Source organism: Aphelocoma coerulescens, chromosome 12, assembly GCF_041296385.1.
Source record: "Aphelocoma coerulescens isolate FSJ_1873_10779 chromosome 12, UR_Acoe_1.0, whole genome shotgun sequence".
NCBI lineage: Eukaryota > Metazoa > Chordata > Aves > Passeriformes > Corvidae > Aphelocoma > Aphelocoma coerulescens.
Genome location: NC_091026.1, coordinates 18,226,101 through 18,253,423, shown reverse-complemented (window position 1 = coordinate 18,253,423; position 27,323 = coordinate 18,226,101). Strand labels below are relative to the sequence as shown.

At 41.9% G+C, this 27,323-nt stretch overlaps 1 protein-coding gene across 2 annotated transcripts in view; it reads left to right on the top strand.

Moving 5' to 3' along the window:
• The window catches only part of PDZRN3 (PDZ domain containing ring finger 3), a 130,955-nt gene that overhangs the window by 90,004 nt on the left and 13,628 nt on the right, over window positions 1–27,323 (top strand). Inside the window, exons 1-2 of one of the 2 annotated variants that reach the window (XM_069027457.1) lie at window positions 11,628–11,861; window positions 25,716–25,969. In XM_069027457.1, the coding sequence (XP_068883558.1) occupies window positions 11,793–11,861; window positions 25,716–25,969 (323 nt within the window). In that variant the 5' untranslated portion in view covers window positions 11,628–11,792. Of the gene's footprint in view, window positions 1–11,627; window positions 11,862–25,715; window positions 25,970–27,323 lie in introns of those variants that run through there. The other variant, XM_069027456.1, reaches the window with a different exon arrangement.

Genomic DNA, 27,323 nt, shown 5'->3' with positions numbered 1-27,323 from the left:
CTGTTCCCTCATGATGTACCAATGTACATGCAGACAACTTTCACAAGAAAAATGATGAACTGCTTGAATTAATATAAATAATTTAAATAAAATGATAGGAGGGAAATAGATACAAATTCATATCCCCCAAAATCTTGAGAACTTTATTTTTTAAAAAACAGGAAATGAATTAAGAAACTGCATCTGTGGGGTGAAAGCATTGACCTAATAGAACTGTCATTTTAGATTGTAACCTCCTTTTCTATCTTTTCATTCTTTCATTGGCATTTGTTTTCTATTCATGTGCTTCCTCAGTCCTGTCTTCTGTGGTACCATGGCCCCATGACCAAAGTGACAGACTTTTGTCTCTGCTGGATTAATCAGTGTGTTCTTTGATCCATAACATATGCTCCTCGTAGACATTTAGCATCTACATATTCAAGATTTGTGGTCTGGCAGTTTGGTGCCTGATGTTAACCCGGCTGATAGACACTTTGGAGTATTTAATTTTTTTTTTTCTATAATGGAGCCTGCCTTTCATCCATAATAGAGCTTAAACAAGAGAGTTAACTATGTGATGTTAAATATTTGGCTTGATAGCTTTTCTTGAAGATAAATTTTGGGGAGAGATGAGAAAGCACTGAGTGGCTCCCAGACAAATCCCAGCACTCCGTAGGCACAGCATGGATGTTTTGATGCAGATCTTACCCCGGGGTTTGTGTGTTGATGGCCAGGGAAGAGGACAGGAGCTCCACAGCACCAGGTCTGGGGTCTGTCCCAGAATACTCTGACATTGCTCCAGGGGCACAGCCAGGCTCCACAGCTGATGGAAAACCAGGGAAAGTTACTTATCTACCAAAAACTGGGCTGCTGTGACCTAGGACTGAGAGGGCTTTGAGGTGAGAACCCAAAGTCCGTCTGCTGGGATGGTCCTGGTGGGATGCAGGAGGGCTGTGCCAGCCCACAGCATCAGGAGGGCAATTCCCAGGGAATGCCACTCCTCACCTGGCTGATTCCCCGGGAACAGGGACCCACACAGGCACTGCAAGTGGGTGGCTGATATGGGAAATATGGCTTCTATTTCCTCTGAGTGCTGTGTCAAACTGCAGGAAGTTGTTTTAGAGGAAACTGGCAAGGACGGGAAAAGAACAGAAGAAATAGGGGGTAAACCAAGATATTTTTCCTTTCATGTACCAATTAAATAAAGGATATCAACTAATGAGATTCCAACAATTTAATTATTTTTCATTGAGAGGTACAGCATGTGATTTATGGCTCAGCTACTCCTTTACTGATCATGCTGCTATAAAGGGCTACATAATATATTGCTTTCTACTATGCCATGCACAGCTAGAAATGGCAAGTATAAAACGGGATTAACTGCCCTCAAAATAGTCAGGGCTTGAAATTACTTGTACAAGGCTGATGTCAAAACTCCTTTTGACTTCAGGAGGTGCTGAATTACCTCCTCATCCCCCATCTTCTCCTGCACACAGGCACATCCCTGTCTATGACAGACTGGGCCCCAAAATAGTCCATGTAATTCAGAGCAGAGAGGATTTGTATTGTTTTTTTTTAAAGCGTTGTCCTGCCATGAAGAATTAAACAGAAAATGAATGGAGAAACCAAATGTCAGCTGCTCCCTTAGACTTCAAGGTTCAGGAAACTGCTTAGTGGGAGTAGGAAGAGACTGGCAGGCTGAAATGTAAGAGAATAATTGCATTATAGGAAGATTATGGAAGATTATTTTTCTTGCGGGCCCCAGATTTCTGCAAAAACAATCCTGAATTGCATCCTACATGGCAAAATGAATTCCCCCATTCCTCCAAACAACCAGGGTTTATTAACTATGTATTCCGTTGGTGTGGGCAAAATTAAAAATGGGCTTATATTGCAAAACATTCCATGCATCTTTCTTTCCTTTGACAACGTGGAGCTTAATGTGATTAACAATGTGGCAGCTCGTAGCAACAGGAAAAAAAAATTGTTTTGGTTTGGTTTTTTTTTTTCAATATACAACCCCCCTAATAATCCAGAAATCAATATGCATCCTGGGAGAGTTCCCCCAGCAGAGGGTTGGGGAGCAGGGTGGCCTGCCTTCATTTCCCTATCAGTGTGAGGCTCCTGCAGCCCTGGGTAGCCGGGCTTTTTTTGTTAATGTTTAACTATAACCACTGGGACTGGAATCAGAGCTTCTCGTGGCCCAGGATGAATATTAATAAGACACTGGGCCATGGAGTTCCTGGCTGATTTTGACAGTTTAAAGGATCAGTTAGTTAATTAGAAGATGACATGGCACATCGCATCCCTTGGCTCCATCCTGCCTTCTGTCTCCTCTTTTCATTTTCCTTTTTGACATGTTAGATTACATCATTACTTGTAGTTTCACTTGTTAGCCACACCATGAAATGAGACCATTTTAAGCTGTAATTATTGTGATTTCTCTCCTCCGCTAAGAACATGAAACTCAAAGAAAGCAGAGAGCAACTTGAACTTCAAAGACTTAGGAATACATGCCTGGCAGTTTATAACCTTCTAACTACAGCCAAGAAACAGAAAAACAAATAAGCAGCACAGAAAATTGTGTTGATCATCATACTGGCAACCAATGTAGTGTTTTAAGTAGGCAGCCCCATCATCTGGGCTTCATCTGTGACTTAATTAATGCTTTCATAGGTATATTTCTCAGAAATCCAGAGTCTCGTCCCCCCAGCCATGAAGTGATTGTGCCTCTAGACATGTATGTGCAATCCAGTGCATTCCCATCCTAAACAGAGTCTGAGTTTTCTGTCATCACCATGGTCAGGACAGACAGGAATAATTTGAAAAGACAGCACAGCACTCTACAGAACCCTCTCGTTTGAGGAGAACAAGGATAGGCAGGGGATAAGAAATGTCATTGAAATCTTATTTCCCATCTACACCTGATACCTCAAAACAGTCAAAGCATAATGCAAAACAAAAATATTTAAAATAAATACAGTCACACCGTAAATCACACAAGCTTTCAAGTTCTGCATCCCACTGTTATGCTGCAGTCATCCACCAGGATGAAAATTCTGGATGCTTAATACTGTCCACATAATACAACTTTGAAAGAAACACAGCCACTTATTTTGTCACTTAGTAGATAATCTCATCAATTAATATTTGTATTCTTACTTCTATTCTGTTGTAAAACTCTTACTAAGGACATTGGCCTATTTCTGCAGAGAAATGCAAAGAAACATCAGTCTGCAGGAAACCTGTAATGCAGTTTCTGGATTAGGGAAAACCAGCAGCTCTGAGACTTCACTGGAAATGACAAGATTAATGTGTCTTCCAATAGGAATGACCATTTCTGGTTATGATTCCCTGTGTATTTTGCCATTTATTTTATCAAATGTTTATATTTGTGTATCCATTTTAATACTGCTTGATCAATACTACTTATCAGAATGTGTATTTTGAGGGAAGAAATGGCAGAGGAAGTACAGCTGAGGGATAACTCCATGCAGTTGCCCAATACAAGAGCCTGAGTGGGTAATTTATTTCTTTCATTAAGGTAAACATGTCACCTCCTATTGACTCACAGAGCTGCGCAGAAATACAGTGCTAATAACAGGTGGAAATCACTTCCATTGCCACTGAAGATAAAGCCAGGTGATGTGACCTGGAGAAGGAGCAAAGTTGGGAGTTATGTGCCCTCCAACAGGGATTATTAATCCTTGGACTTGATGATCTCAGAGGTCTTTTCCAGCCTAAACGCTTCTATGACTTTCCTCATTAAACCAGAATTCTGTGTTCAAGATGAGCCAAGTTAGGCATAGAAAGTGTCCTTCTTGTGTCAGAGAAGGCATTAATACTTAGAGTGTCTTTCATCCAATCAGTGTTTTTGCAATAGGATTGATTTTACAATGAAATAAGACATGAACCAGCATCGCTGCAATTCCATGGGCTGGTGAGATTACATTGCAAGGAGGAGAAATGGGAAGCAAAGGTGATGCTGTATTGTTGGTGTGTTTCATGAGCTAAACAATGGAAATCTGCACTGGGTAGGACTTGAATCACCCTCTGTATCCTCCCATAGTTTTGAGATTGGTGGTGCTGGGAGAGCACCGGTGAATTCCCAGCACAGACACAGCCTGGCTCTGGGGTTGCAGGCAGCCAGAGTCCCCATTTCCCTCTGTTCCTCTCCTCTTACCCCATACACCTGATCTATTTTACTGTACTTCTGCTGCAGCACAGACTCTGCTGCTGCCTCCCGTCCCCAGCAGAGCCACTGCTGTCCCCTCTGAGAGCCCACAGTGGAATTAATCACACACACCAGCTCTGGAGCTAATGCCAATCTCCTTCAGTGAAAACATCTTCCCCAACTTCAAAGACAGAAATGAGCACTTACATTTCCTTTGTTCCTAAAAGATTCGAATCCCGTCTCATTGAAGGTCTGCTCGTCTCCTGGGTCTTCCCTGCATAGGAGCTCTAGCTGAGAATTAGCAATCAAACCCCTCATTGTCCACCTGAACCTAGAAATGAAAACAAAGGCAAACAGATAAGCAAATCCTTTCATTCTGGCTGCCATTTACCATTAATACTTCATATTCCCACATATTCCTTTCATCGGGTGGTTAATGTAAAACCTAGTGAACCATAGATAGCATTCCTGTTTTGCTCTGTTTCATATTAAGTGTGGAGCAGTAAAAACTGAGAAATGAAAGTTAACATCTTTTCAAATAGAAGTGGCTTAAAATTCTTAATATGAATACAGTAGCTAAAACACAGAGGTGAAGACTGTGATGCTTAGCAGGTCTTGGCAGTTTCTGGCCATCAGTTATTAAGTGTTATTCAGCTGACCCTAAGGCAAGTTCATCTGGAGACATTAAGGTCAGAGAGTAGAAGCACTTGGACACAGTCAAATGGATTTTACACCTTTGTATCTCTCTGACATTGCTGTTTTGCTTCAGCAAACTGCCAAATATCAGATATATCCTACTGGGTACCTTTCTAAATCACTTCAATTTTCTTTGTCCCTGGGCTACAGTTATATGATCAGGAGCCAAAGCTATCACAGGCTATGATATACTATTTTACTTGCTCGTTTGTATTAGAATGAACTTTATTAGCTTTTGGGGCACGTGTCTTATCAGTTTTCAAGATGAAATACTATGTCAATAGTTTTTATGCAGCATTCAAGTCCACCAAATCATTTGGCATTCTCTGAGATTATTAAAAGTGTATTATCACTTTTTCATGAAAACATTCTTATTTTGAAATAACCATCACTCAGAGCAGCCTGTGGTTACAAATACTGTCTCTCTAAAGTGATATTTCACAGCAAAATCAAAATGGGGATTGATGCTCTGTAAGTAATGTCAGATTTGAGAGCATGTGAACCTTATAGAGACAAGTGTAGAACTAACATTTGACTCCACGCTCCTGTACTTCCATTATCCACTTTCTTCTTTTAAACCTTCCTAATTTGCTATTGTGTATTCTTGTAACTGCTAACAATAAGCACAGCACTTTCACCATGTAAAAACTGACAATTTGTGCAAGCTTGAATTTGTCATTCTTCTTAAATAGAAGCTGTCCAGTTAAATAACCCGTAAAAAATTACAGAGATTAGTTTGGCTTTTGCAGCATCAAAACCAGGAAATCAAAGATGCTTTTTTGTTAGGAAGCTGAGGTTTCAGCTAACATGGAAGAAGCTTTTAGAACACAAATCCAGCCTATAATGAGATTTTCTCATTTCCTTGCCAGCCTTCCGTACTTTTGGTTTTGTGGTTCGCAGTGGCTGTTTCCATTGTGTCATGAATGGAAAAGGGACGAGGGATTTGAGCTACAGGATGGGGAGTGTGATCTGCCTCCAGATCCTTCCCTCAGCTGGGCATTGCCAGGCTGGAAGTGTCACAGCTGGCAGATGATTTTGGAGCTGCTTATGCTTAGGTGAAAGAGCACTCCTTTTTGATTAGTTCATTCTCTGGCCTCAGCAGCTCAAACCCTGTTTCACCCACTTCCATCACTGTGTCATCACTGGAAATCCAGCCTGTACATCCTCAGGCTCAGGGATCACCTTTTGTCTTCAGCTTTGACCAAGACCTCTTGGCACTGCCACAGTCGCCGCCCAGGGAGGGAGGAGTTTCTTGGTCCATAGGTCAGCTCTCCTGGTTCTCCCCATCACAAGGTCTCAGTGGCATATTAAACAGTTATTTACCCTATTCTGACCTCATCGTTCTGCTTCATGAGAGACTGAATTAACACAACAATGTTGTATCTGCTGGCCCTGCAGTGCTTACAGGGATGGTGCTGTGATGCTCCTGAACATCACTGCCTTTCTCAAGTGGCATAAATTACAGAGATATCAGACTATTCGAGAGCTTCAAGGACAGAACAGTTCCTTCAGCAGTTTAACAATAAGTATCATTTCATTTAAGTTACTTCTGAGGATTGGAACTCTTTCAGAGATGCTAAGTGGAGCAAATAAGGATCTCAAGACTTCAGCATTAACTGATGGGAATAAAGCCAAAGTTTTACATTTGCTTTCACATCCTCTCTTGTGGTATGTTTTAGTTTAAATATTTTGGCTCAGTCTTGAAGCTTCCAATGCATAGGCAGATTGCTATGCCCACATGCAAAAAAAAAACCCCACCAGGATTGAGATCTTTTTGCTGTTATATTTAGAGTATGTATTTAATTATTGTGCCTGCACGATGCCATAAAAAATCCTGGTTTGCTTTCACATATTCAACAAAGAACTTTTCAGAAGGGTATTTTTAAATTAGATCCACGCTAATTACATGTATTATTAAGAACCCAACACTTCACAGCTATCAGTGGGTTGTATTATTGAACATTTTCAAATAAACACAGGGAAACAGAACTCAGTCTGAACACATTCCCAGCAGAGGCACTCGAGCTTTAATAAAGGTAACCCAATGGTTATAATTAAAAAGCACCTTTGCACGCTTTGAAAAATCCCAGATACTTAACTTTAAAGTATGGTTGTGCAACACAGTTCTCTGTCACACCACTGTGGGTAACTGTAATCTGTACAGTTCCATGACTTCTGTTTATTTAACACACCAAAGCAAGAATTATTTATAAAGTCACAGCTGTTCTTTTCCCTAGGTTTTGTTTCTCACAAGTCTTAAATATTTGTAAAAACAAGAAAAGTAATTAAAGTATTGATACATTAAGCAAACGCTTCCCTAATCATGCTGCTTAAATAGGAATCACTTGTTTAAACAGAACTTGCTAAGTACATGTACAGAAATATAATGTTAAATAGTTACTGCATAGTAGGAAAACCAACTTGCATTTAAAGAAACTAAATAAACAATGCCAAGCCATCACTGATATCGCAGGCAGCCACTCCAGCATTAGGAACTCCCAGCCCCGAGCTGGGTTTGGTGTGTGGCCAGCTCTGTGCAGGAGCTGTGTGCCATCTGCTCCTCACACAAAGGACACGAGTTTATTCTTGCTGGTGGGAACTGCTGTCCAAGAGCCAACCCTTGGCAGTGCCAGTCCCTACCCTTGAAAAGCTGGCAGAGAGTGCTTTTTAGCCTTTGAGTTCTCTAATAATGATCCCCTCCAGGGTGCAGGTCCCTCATGAGTGCTTCATTTCCCTCTTTATTCTGATTCACCATCCTGTGCAGACAGGCAGGACACCTGAATTGCATCAGTCTCCTGTGGATTCCCCTTACCTGCCAGCACCTGGCAGGCTTAATCAGGGGATAAATCAAACATTTAAACAGCAAAATTTGTATTAGGTTTGTAGCTGCAAGCTGAGAGATTGCAAACTGAAACTAAGACACATACAAAAAGCAAAACCAGCCCGTGGTCTGTGGCAGCATTCCCTCCTTGTCTCCAGGACCTTCAGCTTCCCGGGGATGAGAGCAGCACCCTCCCCTTTGGGGTGGTCCATGCAGTCTGGCTGCTTCCCACCTTCCTCTGTTTCCTGGGAATTAGCTTTTGGACACAAAAGCAAATGTCTGATAGTCGGACCCAGGTTTTGTGGTGAAGGGGATTTTGCAGCCGTGGTCACACGCAGGCAGTCAGGGAGTGAGTAATCTAGATAAATGCTAATGAAAGCTCTTGCTGGCACCTTGTGTATTCAAAGGCTATTTCCTATTGTTCCCAGTCAGCTGGCTCGCTGACTTCCCATTCAGCCTGGATTGCTCAGATTCAGCTGGGACCACTCTAACATTCCCATTACACGTGATATAAACTCTCCACTGCCGTACATTTGGTTAAGCTCATTATCTGTGGCCCTGGCGAGACCACACATGACACATTGTTAGCGCCGATGACAGATCCCATAACGAGCTGCCTGATGTGGACACGCCAAGGGAAGCCGATTTACCTGCCCCAGGTACAGCAGGTGGTGACGAGGGTTCCTCTAAGGCACCAGGCTTCATTGGTTAATGTGTTATAAAACAAGTGTAGTCACACAGTTAACATTCAGCCCATCCCAGCAGCTCGTGTGGCTCTCCCTGCCTGAATGGGTCCAGCAGTGAGGAGCACAGAGAGCATCCCTTTGTTCCTGATATCCATCCTCCCACTCACAAAGAGCCATTAGGAAACGCAGCCTCCTCAGACCTTCTGGCATCACTCACCGAACTCGTTTAAAGTCTCACAGGAATTAAATTGGAAGCCTGTACCAACTTTGTGCTGAGAACACACAAATTGCAACAGCTTAGGAGCTGACCAGATTTAGCAGATTTCACAAGGACAACGCAAACCATCCTGGTGCCAGACTTCAAATTCTTGTTTCAAATTAGGTTGATACTAAAACCCTCTCAAAGAAAGCATCCAGAATTTCAGAACATAGGCAAACTTTTTCTTCCTGTAATATTACTCCTGGAAAGAACTGAAACTTCAGCTCAAGTGTTCCATTAAAGGCAGAAATCAACACTGGACAATGCCCACAACGCAAGTTTACAGCCCAAATGTTTAAAGTTTGGCAAAGTGCAGTAAAAACTAGTCTATGTTGACCCGAGGCAGTGCTACCATTTTTGCCTGTGAGATGAACAGGGAGATGCAAGTTATGTTTCAATAATGGAAACATCTCCAGTGCAGTGGGCACTGGCCTGGCTCCAGGAGCAGCTCATTTACCAGGGTGAAGTCCTTGCTGCTGGGGCTGTGTCAGCTGAAGAATCCCAAACATCACATTTATGGGACCCTCCACTCACACATCAAAATGAGTCTTCTCTGGGCTTACTCTCCTGGCCTGACTTAGGGATTATCTCTCTGAATCAGATGAAACATTATCTCCTGTAGTCTGTCACGTTGCTATAGGGAAATAACAAATAGGTGCGCTTCCGTTGAAACTTTGAAACTAGAAATTAAATATCCCGCATGGTTCTGGTTTATTTCTAAGCAGATCCAGCTGCGTGCTATTCCTAAAAAAAAAAAAAAAAAATTCCTGACTGACCTCAGCCACCTGAACAGAACACTAACATTTATTTAAATAGCATCTAGTATTTGGGGAGAAACTTAATTGCATTTCAAAAGAAAACCAAAATCACAGACAACATTTCTAGAAGCTTTACCTTAAGTTGCTTAATCAAATTACATAACCAAAAAATTATCTAATCAAAGCCATAAACTTTTTTACAATTTCCATAGAGTCTGAGGGGTTTTCTTTATTTAATTCATTTATCATCATCATCTTTTTTTGCTTTTAGGGAGTACTAGTCCCCTCATCCAAGAATTTTCCCGTTGTTCAGGATCCACAATCACTGGCTGTCAACCAACTTTGGAAGAGCCTTAGTATGTGAGTGGCATATCTGACCAGGGATAGCCTGAAACATTCCTTGAGGGCAGTAGTAACATCCAGGCTTCCTCTGCCTTGCTCCAACCTTGCAACTTCTGCCATCATGGCAGCAGTTCTCTCAACAGGGGAACAGCCCAGTCACAGCTCAGGGATAAAGTTCTTACTTGCTTTAGGCTGTTTGGCAGGGGTTTCAGTCACAGGTGGGGTTGGAAGGGACCTCTGGAGATCATCCAGTCCAACCCCTCTGCCACGGCATGGTCATCCGGACCAGGTTGCACAGGGTGATGTCCAGGTGGGTTTTGAATAATCCCAGAGAAGGAGACTCCACAATGTCTCTGGCCAGCTGTTCCAGGGCTCTGCCACCCTCACAATAAAGAAGTTTTTTTCTTATATTCAGATAGAACTTCCTGTGTTTCAATTTGTGCCAAATTGTCCCTTGTCCTGTCACTGGACACCACTGAAACGAGGCCCCCTTTCTTTCTCTTCTTTGTTTCTTTCTGTAGGTAAGCAAATTTTGCTACCAAAATTAAGCCTCAGAGTCAAGGGAACCCTTCTTGTCAGTCTCTGTTTACTAAAGTTGTACTAAGGCATGATCTGCATTGCAGTAACTGAATATTTTAATGTAAACTGTGAGTCAGTGCCATTGTAGCAAGATCTAAGTATCCTACAATATAACCTCAGCAAACACCTGTCTATAGAGTTTAGACAGAAAAGATGGTCCTTGCACAACATTTCCATTGTGACCCACAGAAACTTGGTGAACAAATAGTCAAAACCAGTTAGATATCAAGGGCACAGGATCCATCCAGGCTCTCCATGCACTGCCTGTAGGAATGGCACCCTTGCTCTCACTCCTGGCTGCTCTCTCCTCTTCTTTATGGCAGAATGAATTGCAGTGAGGTTATAAAAATGCACCCCCTTCTGAATGCTTAAACAACTGGGAAAATTACGGTCAATCCACACTCCCAACACAAGGCAGTGCTTCCCACAGACTGGAAAATATCCATAAAGCCTGTGACTTACGAGTACTTTTCTAGCTCATTGGGCAAGTTCACTGCTGTCTTATTCTTTACATCTGTGGTACAGGTTTAATGCAGATCTACGCACTCAAATGCTGAGCAGTCATAAATGCCATACTGATTTTATTGTACATATTTTTATAATCTCATAAAGTTTATATTTTTAATATCACAGATAATCTGCGAACCTGCCATTTACACCACTCAAATACACAATGGGAGTCAGTAGCATAAATGGCCATTTTTCACTTGGAATACATATTAATCTAAAGCTAATCTATATTAATACAAAACACTCTTTTTTGTTGGGGTTTTTTTTTGTCCCTAAATCCATGTACATTCACATATATCTTCTTTGCTTCACAGCCAGATCCTAAGGCTGTGGAGGCTTTCAGGGACAGAGATGCCTTTCTCTGTTGTGCTTGTTAAACACCCAGTTCAGTCAGCCCCTGCTGTAAAGCTGAGGCTCTCAAATAGCACCACAGTCCAGGAGGGAAATAAATGCTACTGAGCATATTCAACTTCACTGTGGCTGAGTTCTGTACCACGGCATTCATTTCATTGTGCCTTACGTTTAAACCCCGCTTCCAGCCTGCTGAAATGTGGGAAGAATTATCCTGAGGGACCGTAGTAAAACGCAGTCGTGTTTATTTGTAATTGCTACAAAATGGTTTACAAAATTGTTAGTGTCCTTTATTATGCCTGCTACTGAAGCACTTGCCTGTTAATTAGAGAAATTTCAGCTGTCATAGCTGGCAATTATAGCTTGTGTATCACTGTCTGTTATGAATAGTCAATGAGAGCTGATTAATATGCATGAGTGGCAGTATATAGCCGTGCCTGGGCGCCGGAGAGGCAGAGGGAGGGAGTGCTGAGTGTCGGTGACGGACAGAGCTCCGCGGCTCCCGCTGCGCTCCCAGCGCCCGCTCCAGCCGCCTCACCTGCGGGTCCCAGCCGTACCTGGATGTGTGCTGGCCACAGACATCGCTCTGGCTGCTCGGGGAAATAAGGAAAATCCTTTCTGCCACTTGAATTTAAACATGGGATGCAGTTTGTGCACTCTGCAGAAGCCAGAAGAGCAGTACAAGTTACTGTATGAAGTTTGTCAGGTAAAGAATTAGATTTTTGTCTCTAAAAGCAAGTGTTTTCTTTCAGGCTTGTGACCACTGTTAAGGGCAGGGAAACTGGAATATCAGGAGCTGGAAATGAAAGGGGGTTTGCCTTGTTTGAAATGTGTGTGATAGTGATTATGTTTTTAGGCTGTAGCTTCCCATTCACATGTGCAGAACATCAAATATTTAAATGTAGCTATTACACATAAAACTTTTCACAAAACTTTCATCACAAAATAAGACTGTGTTCATTTCTGCAGTGTATACGAGGTAAAATTTTTTGTCAAGGATCGTGACTTGGTCACACACTCCTTACACTAGTTGGGAAAGGTGCACGAGGGAGGTTTTGTACCTGTTTACAAGGACCTACAGCCACTTGTTTGTGTGCAGTGCATTCACTGGTGCTCAGTCTGCTCTGTAAGTGCCTGTCACTGAGTTTGTATTTGGTTGTTGTAGGTTTTGCACCTTGGTATGTAAAAATAGCAGCTAACAAACACATTTGACAGCAGATTAAAACTACTGCCCTACAGATCTTTATAGACCAAATTACTTATATGAACCTTCTGAGGAGTTTTCTGTGAATGTATTAACACATCAACCTCTGTTACAAGGATTTTTATTTCCTGTTTCTGCTCTCCCTTCTGCCTGCCTCTGAAGTTCCTTACTCTGTCACATCTACAGTACAGTTCGGACTGAGGCAGCGAGATGGAACCCTGCAAAGTGATGGCCAAGTGTTTCAGGATGTATTCCTGCAGATCCCTTTGGAAACACTCTCATAGGCTTGTACACTCAGAGTTAACACTGAAAAGGTGAAGTGGGTTGTCTGTACAAAGATTCTGGATGGACAGACACTACCCAGATCCTTCGAGCTGTACTTTTACCCCCTTGCCATTCCTGAGGTGGTTTAGGGTAAGTGACAATTGCTGGGTGACATTCCCAGCGCTGCTCCGTGCTGCCGGCAGAGGGAATTGCTCAGCAATCCCATGTCCTGCTGCCTTCCCACCTGCAGCTGATCCCAGATACTGATGTCACTGACAACAGAGTGAATAAAAGATGTGGTCTGTATGTTATGCTAGTAGGGAAGTGATTAAATTTTAACCACGTAGTTGTGATCTAATTCTCACTCGCTCACCCAAAGGACGCTGACGTTTTGCGGCATAAAAAAAGCCCTGTGGGAGCAAATAGAAAGACATGTTGACTGTCATTTCTATTTATACCAGCACACTTCCACTTGCTAAGCTGCTGTGCATGTGATGGGGGGAGGAATTTTAGAGGGAGATAATCAGATTTTTCAGACAGTGTTCTGAACTGAGAACCAGCTGCAGAGGCTACCTGCAGCAGCACACCTGGGGCCAGGTATGGTCTGTGTGAATGCTCTGCTTAGATACAGCAGTGGCTGTGGGAACTTCTTGTCCTGCCAAGTTTTTGTGCAGTCTGGGTTTGGGGACTATCAGTGAGTCACATTCAGGAATGCAACAATCAGGACAGACTGAGACAGCACCAGATCATGAACATTGTGATTGCTCAGGAAGCTTGCTCGATTTTTGTCATGAAGGGAAGGTGGCAGAGAACCTTTGCAACTTACTGACATCTCCCAACAGATGCAGGACAACATTCTTTAAATACATTTCCTGAAATCAGTCCCAGGAACAGTTCCTGCTGATATCTGAGATGACTGAACTATCCAGTGCTGGCTGCAGGTGCAGGAGTTTGGATTCAGAAATCAACCTGCAGAGTGCTGCAGCCTGGCTTCCACAATATGTGAGTGCCCAGTGCTCCTCATTAAGTATGGAAGTCTCTTGGGAAACTGTTGGAATACCCTCAGTTTCCACAGAAGTGAGAGGTGCATGTAATCCTGTAAAACTAGGATTTCTAACATAGTAAAACCTGAATTATTTAAGACTGTAACCTCTGATTATTCTAGCATATAAATAACTGTGCAAAATTATTTTAACAGGGGTCTACTTTGATTTCTCTATTTCGCAAGATAAGAGGGAGGGAATCCTATAGCTCATGGAGCACATCCAGATAATTATATGTCACTACAGCTATAAAAATACATCCTCATGTAACCTACACATAAGAGCAATCACTTAAATTTTAACGGTGAGGGAGATGAAGAATCACTGTCATTTAAAATTACAGAATATAGAAGATAAAAGTTTCAAAATCTGCCAGCAGTAGAAAATGTCTCTTACAGTGGTTTTGTGTCATCCATGTAACCCTAATATCATGTGATAAGAAGGCATTGCTATTTAAGAAGTCTGAGTTAGACAAAATTTGCATAACTTGGTTTTAGGGAATATTGAGCATTGTTATAAATAAATCTCCTTAGCCTTATTTTTCAAAAGTTCATGACTCCAAGATGTAGGAATTCAGAAAACACTTGAAGGAATTAATAATAGTACATAACTGCACTTTCTCTATTAGGCCAAGAGCTTTAGTGTGGCTGGGAAATTAATGCTTCAATAAATTACAATTCCAGAAGGTCCGGTACGGCTGGCTCTGTAAGTCCTCGTAACAGTGAGCACAAAGAGGATCAAATATACCAGGGCTCAGGCTTTATCCCTTCCTCATCCATAGATAATTCAAAGAGATCCTCTTCATTAAGGGCTTTGGCACATTGCCTACAATTTCTTTTTGGGCTGCTGTGAGCTTAATGATGCAGAACAATGGTCTTCCCTCTTGTTGAGCACTTACCTTATTGTACCTTTAATCACATAATAAAAACCAAATTAAGACACCTCGTCATTAGAGTCTGTTGTAGCTGTGCATATCAATGCTTTGTGGTACAAACACAAAGGGGACTGTGGCAGCTTGGAGCCTTGATGCAGAGCAGTGTCACCAGTGATGAGCGTGGCAGCAATGGGCTGCATATTCTATCTTAGATGTATCCCAAGGTTTACTTCCCAGTTGAATACAGTATATGAAATGAAGTGATACATACTGTTAGATTTTTGGGTGTCTGGTCAAATGAAAATCTCCTTCAGAAGATTAAAAGTCGTGAAAATGGAGGAAGAAGGGGGAAGAAAGAAAACCAGAAAATCGGGAGGGTGTTTTACACCAGGTTTTCGATGTGCTTTTCTCAATGTTATCAACTCCTACATAAACAATAACAGAAATAAGGGCTTTTCCCTTTGTATGAAAATTCCTAGGGGACTAAAAGTAAACTCCGTTGGAGGAAACTTAGAGAAGAATGAGTCATCTGAAGTAGAGCTTTTGAGTTTGTAAAATGAAGTAAAATAAGATTAAGCCTGCAATTTATGGAACTTTCTCAGCACCTGTTTCACACTCAGCACACATTGCCCACAGTATGGGAAGTAAACACACAGTGAAATCTTTTCCTAAAGGGACACAGTGTTTTATGGAATCCTCACGGCATCACAGAATGGTTTTGGTTGGAAGCGACCTTAAAGAGATCTTGTAGTTCCAACCCTACTGCCATGGGCAGGGACACCTTCCACTGGAAGAATTTCCAAGGATATCAACATAGAACTTTAAACCACAGGTGACTCTAACTTGCATGGGCAGTGCTCAAAACTGTTCCCTGCAATTTAAGATGACAGAATTCACCTGGTGCTGGCAGTGGGAAGATACCATAGGAACAGCCCATCAAAACTGGCACTTTCAGCTGAGAAACCCTGAGATAAGTGAGCACAGAGCCCAGCCCCTTCCTCCAGGCTGTCCCTCCAGGGTAAGGACAGGCTAGCAGGAAACAAGCTCATGTTGCCACTGCCCTTGGTTCAGCTGAGCCGAGGTCAGAAGATTCTGCTCCGTGGTTGTTGAGCTGGCACCTCTCACGAATACCAAAGTTCATATATAAATAAACAGTTGTTGCCATGATCTTTCGGCGTGGCAGAAACGTGAAAGCCTCTCTCACATGCTCCTGGCCTGGCACATCCCCGAGACACAGAAAAATGACAGTGTTGGTATAACACAACAGTGGGCAAGTTGGATTTGTGTTTTAAACCAGACTGAGATGCTCTGTGGGCAAGGTTATATAAGCACCAAGGTCCCACACAAATTCTGTGCTAATGAGAGGTCAGCAGTGATGAGGAACAAGCCAACAGTGTTTTCCATTGGCAACTTCCAGTGGCATTGCTTGTGGGGGACTCTCCTCCAGCAGAACTCTCACACAAACCCCGCTGCACTGAGCTAATCACCAGGGCAGCTCCCTTCACCATCAGAATTCCATTCACACGTTCAGGCCTGAGAAAATGAGACTAAAGTAATCAATCAGTAAGAAAGCCTAATTCAAGGAAACAGTCTAACTAGACTTAAACCTACTGAGCAATGAGGTTATCCTAAAGCAGGGCCAAAGCAAAGCTTGCCAAAATAAACATTCAGCTCAAAAAAAAAAAAAAAAATCTAATCAAAACTGTAAGATTTGGAAAACAGAAATAATTACCTCTGTACATATGCTTTTCACACCCTCAAATTTAATTGGGCAGCCAGAGAATTAGTTGTTTTACATTTCAGTAGTTTTCCATGTTAAGACCAAAGTGGTGGTGCCAATTATGGGGAACTGCTCTACTTGAAATACAGTGTATGGCTTCAAGTGCTCTGTACATACAGCCTATGCTGCAGCTGAAATTAACACTAACACTGAAGTCCGATTCTGTCACTTCACTACCATTAAACTTGACCTCAATAACAGTTGTGAACCTATCACACTTACTTCAAAGTAGGCATGTGTTTGCTTAAACAAGATGTTAATTCCAAGGGCTTTGTTCTAGACAGGGTTTTCTACTGCAGAATTAGTTCAGCTGTAGAAAAACTCTGCTTGACAGACTGGAGACTCATAATCTTCAGAAAACTGCCCTTTAATGATCGTGGCGCCTGTCTGTGGCTCACAAGTCCCCTTTCCTAATTAGACATTTACCAGAAACTGGCAATTGAAATTTTCCTCTTCACTTGATGATGAATAATGCAATGCCTCTGTTAGGATTTCTCTGGAAGATATTCTTTATTGTAAAGTTAGAGGAATATTTTGGCCATTAAAGGAACATAAACAAGATGCCATATGAAATAAACAAATGCCTAATGGTCACCTGTGATATAAATGCATAATTTGACCTTCTCTGCACATGAAATGTCTCACTGCTGCATAATCTTCCTAAAATCTACAGTGCCTTTCATCTTTACAGTGGGCAGATAAAATGCTCAGCCATAGCATAGATTTATTAGGATTTTTTTTAAATGGTGGATGATCGAAGGGATGAGTTTTGTGATGCTCTACACTTATACATCTGTTCAATGCTATGAAGCAGGTGGCAGGAAGTCACAAGGGAGAAGGCACTAGGGGACAGTCACTCTGTGCTTTACTGTCACATGTCAGACATGGGCTGGGAAAAAAGGAAACATATGGAGTAATGAAAAAGTGCAGATTCAATAAATGCGTTTTGTTGTGTTCATTAAGAATGGAACAAAAGGTCAGGCTTCATTTTCACTGGGACAGGACAACTCTGCAGTTACACAAACACTGGGATTAGTCCTTGCAGAGATTTGGTGGGTAAAGGGAAGCAGATCCAAGTGGCCCTCCAGAACTTGGTGGCAAGTCAGGGATTTGACAGGAGAGGGGCAGAATAAGTAATATCAAATATACATAAACATTAAATACTACAATACTCAATACTTTAAGCAGTGACAATTGAAGAAAAACTTCCTATTAACACTGAATATCCACAGGCAAAAAGCCAGATGCCTCCATCCAAAACACAAATGATCAGAATCATGGCTGTGTTTTCTTCCTTGTGTCCATACAGGGATAATCCTGGATAGGGACGTGGAGGTGATTGGACACGTTGTCCACTGGCATAGGAACTGGGCACTAATATATCAAAATCATCCCAAATAATAACAAAAACTACAAATGGAAGTGCAAAAAGAGCGGTTTTTGCAACTTTAAACCAATATCCTGTACATTCCCGCAAAGTGAAAACATCATTTTAGAGAAAGCAATTATTCATATGGTGGAAGATCACAGCTGATGAGAATTTTTAAATTTGGCAGAGCTGCTTCAGAGTGCAGCAGAAGCTCTTCTATCTGACCTGATGCATCTGTGTGACTGCCATCAGTTTTAGCCAAAAGCAAAGGAAAATGAAGGTGTTTTTATCAATGTCACACTATGAGAACTCATGGCCATGGCAGCACAGACTGCAAGGGTGGAGGGGGGTGGTGGTGGGACTCCTGCCTACACGATCCCTTCTGAGGTTCGTTTTCTTTGCCCACTTCACTTCTGCTTGTGGAAGGTCCACGGTGACAAAGCTGCTAAAGCAGCCACGCCTCTCACTGACAAACCCACTGGGATCTGTCACTGGGCTCCCACAGAGCAGCACTGGGTGTTCTTTCTATCTTTTCTTGGAACCAGCTTCAATAACCCTCTTTAACACAGGTGATCTTCAGAGCTGTCCAAAATTGCTCTTTCCCCGTCCTGCATCACTGAGGCATTTGTGGAAGAAGGGAGGGAGTGGAAAATGGACTTAAAAACTACAAACAATGAACAGTGTAAAAATGGGATGCTGGGAATTAGAATGATCTTAAACATGTCTGGGAGATGGGATGTGAGGTTTCAGTTGTGCTGTGCTCTGGTGTGACCTCAGGCAGATCACTCACTTGTTCTGTGTTTCATCTTTGCATCTGTACGAGATTCCTTTTGTCTGTTTGCTTGGAGCAGGTCTCCAGAGGCAGCACTGGCTTTTGCTGTGTGCTTGCATGGTCTGATTTGCTACTAAAATATCAGTATTGTTTGAAATCCTGGTCTGGATGCCAGAAACTTGTACTACTTTGATTTTAATTGAGGCATAGTATTAAATATTGCCTTATCAAAGTGTAAGTGCTGGAAGGCCATAGCAGAGGAAAGCTCCCTCCACCAAATCTTAGTCTTTGACCATTCCCTTTTTCTGTGGGAGAAAGGTGCTGCCCTACAGAGACCTTTGGTCTGATTCAGTACAAGACTTGGTTTCTTGTGCTGCTCAAATTCAGCTTGAACCCACGTAACATTGCACGCTCAACTAAACAGATTAACCTTCTTCGTGCTGTTCACTCTCATTGTGTGTTATTTTAAACATAAATAGAGAATACACAGTCTTTTAAAAGGTTTAATTCATAAAAATCTGTATTTTACTGTACTAGGTGAATACATAGACACAGGGTTTGCCTCTTGGGAAAAGCACATGTGGGAAGGGCAAGAGCATTTCCCAAGGAGCCACAGTAGAGGTGCAGTGCTAGAGGTGGACAAAGCAGAGGATGTGAGAAAACGGGTAATTACACTTGCTGAATCCCAGTCATTAGTAATTCATGATTATTTATGGCTCATTTGTACCTCACTCAGAGATCCCATTGATTGGCCCCCTCTGGGTCACGATGCAGAAATGGCAGAGAGAGGCATTAAAGGGGGAGGCCTGTAAACTTTTGGCTGTATTTTAGATGGACCTGGGTTATTAAGCCATGAAAAGATACACAAAAGATCACTTAGAAAAAAGGAAAAGCATTTCTGCCCTGATATAAAGTCATTTAACATAATGAATGCATATTTAAGAAAAAAAGGGCTCTGAATAAACTTTACTTAGGGTGAAAGTCCAAGAGTCTCAGAAGCCCCAGCATTGCTCTGTTTTCATTGAAGCAAATGATAAAATTCCCTGTGGTTTTGTTTTGAGTTGTGATCCACAGGAGCAGAGCCTGAGAACCCAACCAAGAGCATCTTAGTATGCTACAGACAGTCCTGGCACTGCCTTGGTAATACGTAAATGTGCTAATTACCAGCAAAATAAAAATTCCTTTATTTCCAGGGTCTTTCTCCCAAGATTTTCCATTTGCAAGTTAACGGTTTGGAGAACAAATGTATTCTGTGCTCTTAAGTAAAAGAATTTTTCCTTGGTCTGAACTGTTTTGTCATGGATGGCTCACAAGGCAGAAGGGAAATGCACACACATGGAAACAGTCTATTACTAAACAATATAATTCTGGGGTTTTGAAAAAGAGGGAGACTGTACATATCAGGGAAATAAAAGAGGGATTAGATGGAGCTGCAAGAAGAATTAACCTATATTTTGAACCTTTTTTCTCCAATTCCTGAGGAAAAGGGGGGTTATAAAATAGGCTTTTTGCTGCTCTTGCTTCCATAAAAATCTTTAAAGTTGTGCTGCTTTTTCTTAGTATGCAGACTCTTTAAGAACTTGCTAAAGAAGTGAATCAGACCATAGAGAGCATTTAAAGGGAGCAGAGACGTCTGTAGTCTAACAGAACTAGCATTTTTATAGTGCACTTCCCAAGGATTTGCATGAATTTCTACAAAGAAAAGCTGCTTACTCATTCTTAGGCAAAAGAAGTTTTTTTCTCTGTGACATTTGTGAGGCATAGAAGAGCCAAGAAGCTGTACAATGCATACAAATGTTTATCATTCATGGCATTAAACCTGCAGAAATCAGTCTAAATTGATGGGAAAAAATAATTTTCTTTTACTGAAACCCTTCTGGCTTCTGCTGTGTGCTCCCAACATGCAGAAAACAATGTTTCACACTATTGAAGCAAAAATAAAGTGCAAAATAATTATAACTAAAATGTTCTGCACAGGGATTTTCTGGCTTTCTCAACCTTTCAGTAATTGCTTCCACCAGTGCCCAAAATCACTTCATCTGTGCTAGTGCAGATGATGTTTGCTCATGCCTGAGTGCTGAACTCCTCCGTTCTCTGAGATGCTCCCCACTTTCCTTCTGCCAGCCCTGTCCTAGGACAGCCCTGTCCCAATGTCCCCTCTCAGGGCTCCCAGGGGCTCCTGTTTGTGCTCCTGCTGTGGCTGCAAGTGGGAAACTGGGAACCAGCTCCAGGGACAACCTTCTCAGGTAGAGAACCCAGGTGTGTTAATTCTGCTCCCACAGGGAAAGAGAAACCAACACTACTGGAGTTTCCATAAGCACTGTATCAGAAGGAAAAGAAAATAAGAATCAGTGGCAACCAGGAGGAAATGTTGTCCACTTGTAAACAAGTAACATATTTTGATATACCTGAAAGCCTCTGATTTATGTCTGTCATTAAAAAGTGGTAATTAATTAGTCTTGTCTTCCCACCCAGGGAAATAAAGCATGTAAATCACCTTGCTCAATAATTAAACAGCAGCTATTGATAAAATGACATTTATGTAATAGTGCAGCCATGTACTATCCTGCCTCATACCTCAAACGAAACTAAGAATGTGTTTTCTAGTAACTGAGAACAATTCTGTCATCCCAGCCTTGGCTGCAAACTCCCATTGCCTTGCACAGGAGGTCCAGCCTTGTCCTCACAGTGTGAAGGCTGGAAGGCTCCAGCCTCTGGACCCTGTGCCAATTCTAACCTCAGGAAATTAGCATCTAAACAGTGGCACTTGGCTCAGGAATCGCTGGAGGATCCCCAACCTCTCAGTAGAGTAAGTGTTAAAGTAAAAGCACCTATATAAAGTATAAAAACATGAGAAAATCTGTCCTTGCAAAAGGTATTTCACTGTGACATATCCAGAATTAATAGAGAAAGGGGATTTCAACAGGAAGGATGCCAAATGCCTTGCACACCTCCAACAGAGAGAAGCCATTGTATATCCAATACCTTACACACTCACAGCACTGGAAAATTATATGGAAAGCCATGTCCTGGTGAGGCAGAGCAAATTCTTCACAAGCCTAAAGAGAAATGAGGTTTTTCCTGTTGTTTTTTTTTTTTTTTTCACTTTTCTCCTTGTTGAGAACATCACTGGTCACAATTCATCACTGATTTATTCGTTCTTTCTGCTTAATGTGTAGCTACCAGTTGAGAGAGATTTGAGAACAGACTCAGGAAGGCACTTGGGTCTTACCAGCACTACACCTGTCAAGGTCCTACTGCTTGTTTTTACCCTGTTATCTCCAAAGTAGCACTCAAACTTTTCCAGCCTTTTTCATGGCTTTTAGGAGTTTGATCTCAAACTATATGCACATATTTGTTGCATTCACACCTCCTAAGTTATCATGGGATGTTCCTCAGCAATTCCACCTGATGTTTAGGGTTCCTCAGTGAAGTTCTGCTTCTTCCATTTGGGGCCAGAGAAGCATACTGGGGGTTTTTTCTTTCCTTCTTTTCATTAATTCCTGCTTATTTTCCTGACCATTTACATCTTGGAAATAGGAATTGATGAGAGCTCCCTGATCAAAATGAGGGTTTAAGACATCCTTTCCATCTATTCGTTTGCTGGGATCACCCCGTTTGGATTTGTGCCATGGCCTCCCCCTGTTCTGCCTTTGGGCATCATCTCTCTTTTTCTCAATTACAAATATACATCACTTCTACCTTAATTGACAGCATTTTCCTTTCCATTATCTCAGTTTGGCCATGGAATGCTGATGGCACACTTGGCTTCATAACTTCTTGCTTTGCTGTTAATGTCCTCTCTCAGTCAGAGCCTGAACTGAGGCATTGCAAAAGCAAAACACCCCTTGGCTCCAGTAAGCATCAAATCAAGCTCAAGTGACTATTTTATTTTCATTCTGAGTACTGAAACTCCAAGGAGACACAGACCTCACAGACAGGATTAGGCCATTTTTATCCACGGGTTTCTTGCTGCCTCTACAATGTAGATTTTAGGTGGGGTCCTCTCTCCAGCCTACTTCAGTGCAGAAGAATATAACATAGAGTACAAACTATAAAATAAAATACTATAAATGCTCTTCTATTTTGTAATCACTGTATAGCTTCTATTAAAAAATACGATGAAATTCAAGCATCCCTTCCTTATTTACTGTCTGGTCTTAATTCAGTGTATTTGTGTCCCTCCCTCATGCAGTGGCTAAACCCACTATCTGGCTGCACCACGAATTTCATCCAAGTCCATTCAGCTCAGTTTGACTCCAGTCACTGCACTTTATCTACAGCTTTCTCCATATTCAGTATATCTCCAGTGCTAAGAAGGTCCAAAAGCTAAGCATTTCACCCTTTCAGACAAGCTAATTTATCCATCTTTTGTGCCATGAAAGATCCCATTGTCTCTGTCACATGGCATGTTCCTAAGAAATTATGCATATTTGTCGTTTTTGGCAGTCTTCTCAAGCCTGGATTTTTTTCCCCTGTGTTATTTCAGATGGAACTGTTTAGAAGGAAAAAAACCGCTGAGCAAAATTCAGCAGCATTAGGAATAAAGTCTATGAATATAAGCCCCCCCTCCCTTTTTTTTTTAACAAAGCAAAGCCATACAGATTGATTTATTTATTTTATTATGTGTTTATTGGCTTTTAAACACTGGGAATAATTATTTGTCAGTTGTGACAAATTCTCCAGATAGAAACTAACCACGTTAGTATCACCTATTTGCTAGGCTCAGGATTAGCCACAAGTACTGACTCTGCACAGACACCAGAAATCAGGCCATTGAGATCATCCCAGTTCATTTCTCTTCTGCATCATTTTTGTGCTACTAAAAATAAAATAACAATACCTGCTACTTTTTCTAGACCAAAAAGCAATTTATCTCTGTTATGCATAAGCAAACTTGGGAATTACTGCTTTTTATTATCCAAATATTTAGCATGTCCATCCTCACTTTTCTTTAATGGAAAATGATATTATTGCTGTGCTGAGATGGGAAATACTTTAAAAAAAAAAAAAGTAATTACAAACTATTCACTGTTCATTATTTACCCCATATTATTGCAGTCACTGCAGGCTTTTTAGGAACCAGATTCAGAAATGTAATTCCCTGCTGTAAATCACTTTAAAGCATATTTTTGCATCATTGCATATTCTTTCATCATTTGTTAGTGCAGTTCTGACCACGTCTCACAGATCAGTGTCCGGCACAGTGGCCAAGGCTGCTGATCAGAACAGGAACCTGCAGAGCTAAAAGGATTTCACTCAGCTGGGGTTGAGGAATCAGTCTCTTGTAAGGGATCCACAGACCGACCCCAAAACCATTCATCATGTGAACAGCTACTGTCCAGAGAATTGTTTGCCTAATATGATGTGGGTGCTGCCACAGTTCATAGAAATACTAACTTCTAAAGACAAAATCCCTAACCATATCTTTGAAGTGGGTTAAGGAACCCATAATAACAGCAGTACAGTGACTTATACTTTCATTTCACTATAATCATTGCCATCTTATCAAACCCATGGTTTAAAATTGTATACACATCAAATATAGTTCTGCTTGTAGAGTTACCAATTTACCAACTGAAAGCTGAATACCAGAAAGTCACAAACCTTTTCTGTACAAGGTCCCTCTACAGCAGGAGAGGTTTTATATTAAAATTCAGCTGGCTCATCACCCCAGTTCTAAAATCTGATCCCATGTCCTTCTTCCTGACTGTGCAGCACCTTCTCTTTTTCATGGCATTATCAGCTTGCAGACAACATAGTCAGGAAACTACTTGGAAATAATTCCTGTAGTAACAATTTATGATACAGTCCAGCCACCACCTGTTCCCTGCATGACATCAAACTGTCCTTGAGGTTATGATTATTTATGTAACAATTGCATAGGAAAGCACAAAGAGGATGCCAGGCCATGGATTTGCAGAAATAAAAGTGTCCTAAGGAACCTAAATTAAAATGCAAGCCTGTACTAAACTGTCTGTGATCCAGGTTCATTACAGCATTTGGGAATGAACTGGAAATTTGTCCTTTGCAGGATTTTACCAGTTTTACTATAAAGATGGAGAAAGGATCTCACATAAATAGTTTCCTGCTCAAGAGTTATTCTGAGAACATTTCTGAAAAACACTACATGCTACAATTTAGATTATTTTATTTTGATTGCTTGTTGGGTTTAGTTGTACAAAAAAAAAAAAATTAGGATGCACACAGTAAAATGTGCAACATTTAATTTGCAGCAAATAATAAAACTCAAGCCATAATCAGCATTTCCTTTTTCCAGAGAAAACATTACGCTGAACCTAATTTTACAGCCGTACAAACTGTTTTAAAGTAATCTGCTCAATTGGGTGAGTTAATGGTATTTAATTTGACCAGGCCAAACTTTACACGCTGTGCATTACTGGGAGCAGTCGTGTGCAGTGCAAGTGTTCATGTAATGTAAATGTCATGCTAGCACCTTCCATCTCAGCTGGCTTCACTAAAATCCTGGTGTCATCACCTCTCTAAGGTAAACCCAAGATGACAGCAGAAAAAGGGTTATGTGCACAAGGTAATTCAGCAGGAATTTAGCCCTTTCAATCTATTCTGCACTAGAGTTAACCCTCTTTATATCAGCCAGCTTTTTGCCTCGGGCAATATGTTAAGCATGGGCTAAATTCAGTTATTGTGCTGAGTAATGTTCTCACTCAGGTGGCCCACTTATTTTAATGTGACTAAACATGGCATTACAGTGTGTACTTAGTGCAGTGTGTAAATTCTCTTCTCAGCCCCCCCAGTTCCATGGCCTGGCATGTCTAGTGTTATTTCTGTCCACTACTCTAAATGGAGTTTTTTATTGCAGTGACTGAGTACCACCATCATGTTTCATCTGAAAAATTGTTTATCAGACACAAACACATACTTTTGTAGTTTCAGTTTTGTTCAGCAAAAAGGTGAGGAGTCTAAAAAGCAAACGAAAACTAGAAAAACTGGGGGGGAATCAATAACTTGTTGTGTTTGAACAAGGGCTGAGGGATTTCTAATCTGCAAGAAACAAACGGGATGCTGGTTTGTACTTCACCTCAAAGAGCAAGCCCAATAAAATCTTACCAAAATACAAAGCAGAGCGGAGGATTTGTGAAGTTACTGTAGCAAGAGGGGAAAATGAGAGAGGAACAAGATTGCCGGGCTCGTTCCTGGCACTGGCTGCTCGTTCCTTGGGATGGCTGGAAGCTGAGATGGGTCCCTGATGGCTCTGCTGCTTTCTCCCCGCAGGTCAATGGGAAGGATTTATCCAAAGCCACCCATGAGCAGGCGGTGGAAGCATTCAAAACAGCCAAGGAGCCCATCGTGGTGCAGGTGCTGAGGAGGGCCCCGCGCGCCAAGGCCTTCGCCCCGGCCCACGAGCCGCAGCTGGTGGATGTGGCCACCCAGACCGACATCACCTTCGAGCACATCATGGCCCTCAGCAAGATGGGCTCGCCCACCCCACCCATCCCCGTGCTGGACCCCTACCTCTTGCCTGAAGAGTAAGTAATGCTTTGCTGAGCCTCAAAAATCCTTGTAACGTGGCACGTTACAAGTAGTTCAGAACCTCACCTTCACTTGCTGGTAAACATGTAATCCCAGAAGTAGCCAGGATTCATCCACCACTGAGCCATAAGTCACCGCATTTTCATTTTTCCTACACATTAGCAAGACATTACTCACATGAGTAATGCCACTGAGTCACAACACGGCCTCATAAAACTCTTTTTTTTTGCTGGCATTTGATGGATAAAGTTACTGCATTTTGTAATTCCTCTCACTGCCTCTTTGGGTTGCTTATGTTTTAACTTTGTTTTTTATGGCTGCCATAAATTGTGTAATGCTAAGAGCTGCTACATTCTGTTCCAGTGTATTAATTACTTTATTATAACCCTGCAGCGCTGTTACTCGAATAAGTTATTTTCTAGGGCTAAAATTACTTACCAGTGTTGTCATGGATGTTTTAGAATCAAATTTTAATTATTGTTAATGGTAATTTGATGCTTTTGTACTTACAAATACAAATGACAATTATCTCCTGGCGCACACACCCCCCGCCCTCACATGCTGTTCGAGAGGAAAACAGCTCCCCAAGGAGCCCCTGCAGATTGCCTGTCATCCTGCCACACATCTCCACAGGGAACAGGGAATAGAAAGGATTCTGACCCTCTCAGTTGCTGTGTGTGAGAGACTGATCTGGTCAAGCCACAGCAGTTCCTGGGTTTGAGGTGAGCTGCACACGGTGAGAGGCAGGACTGGCGTGCACACACCCCCAGTGCACCTCTCCAGACATCCCTGCCAGCACTCCTGGGAAATAGGGTTTGGCTACAAGCAGGCACTGATCCTGCACTGCTCCTGAGCGACTTTCACAGCACATTGACTTTCACACATTGAGCCAGGACCATTCTGTGTGCAATGTTTATTCCTCTCATGGTTCTCTCTGCTGATGCTTGAAGGATGGTTCCAGCAGATATTCCAACAGAGCCACCTATTCCCAGCCCATTGAAAATTCAAGCACAGCAGCACGATTTAGTGGAAATACTTGACAAGAGGCTGTAGCTTTGAGCTTTCAGTGAGCAGACAGCAGGGCTTGGAGCCTGTGGAGAGGACATGATTATTCCTAGAGCCTCGACACTGCACACTCCCAACCTCATCTGCAGGAGGAGCTTGCAGTACCTCTGACTTGCCAACTACAAAACCAGTTACACTAAGAAAACGGCAAAGATTAATTCCTGATGAATCATTTAGGAAGAACTTGTCCCTGTGAGGGTGGTGAAGCCCTGGCACAGGTTACCCAGAGAAGCTGTGGCTGCCCCATCCCTGGAAGTGTCCAAAGCAGGTTGGAGCAACCTAGGA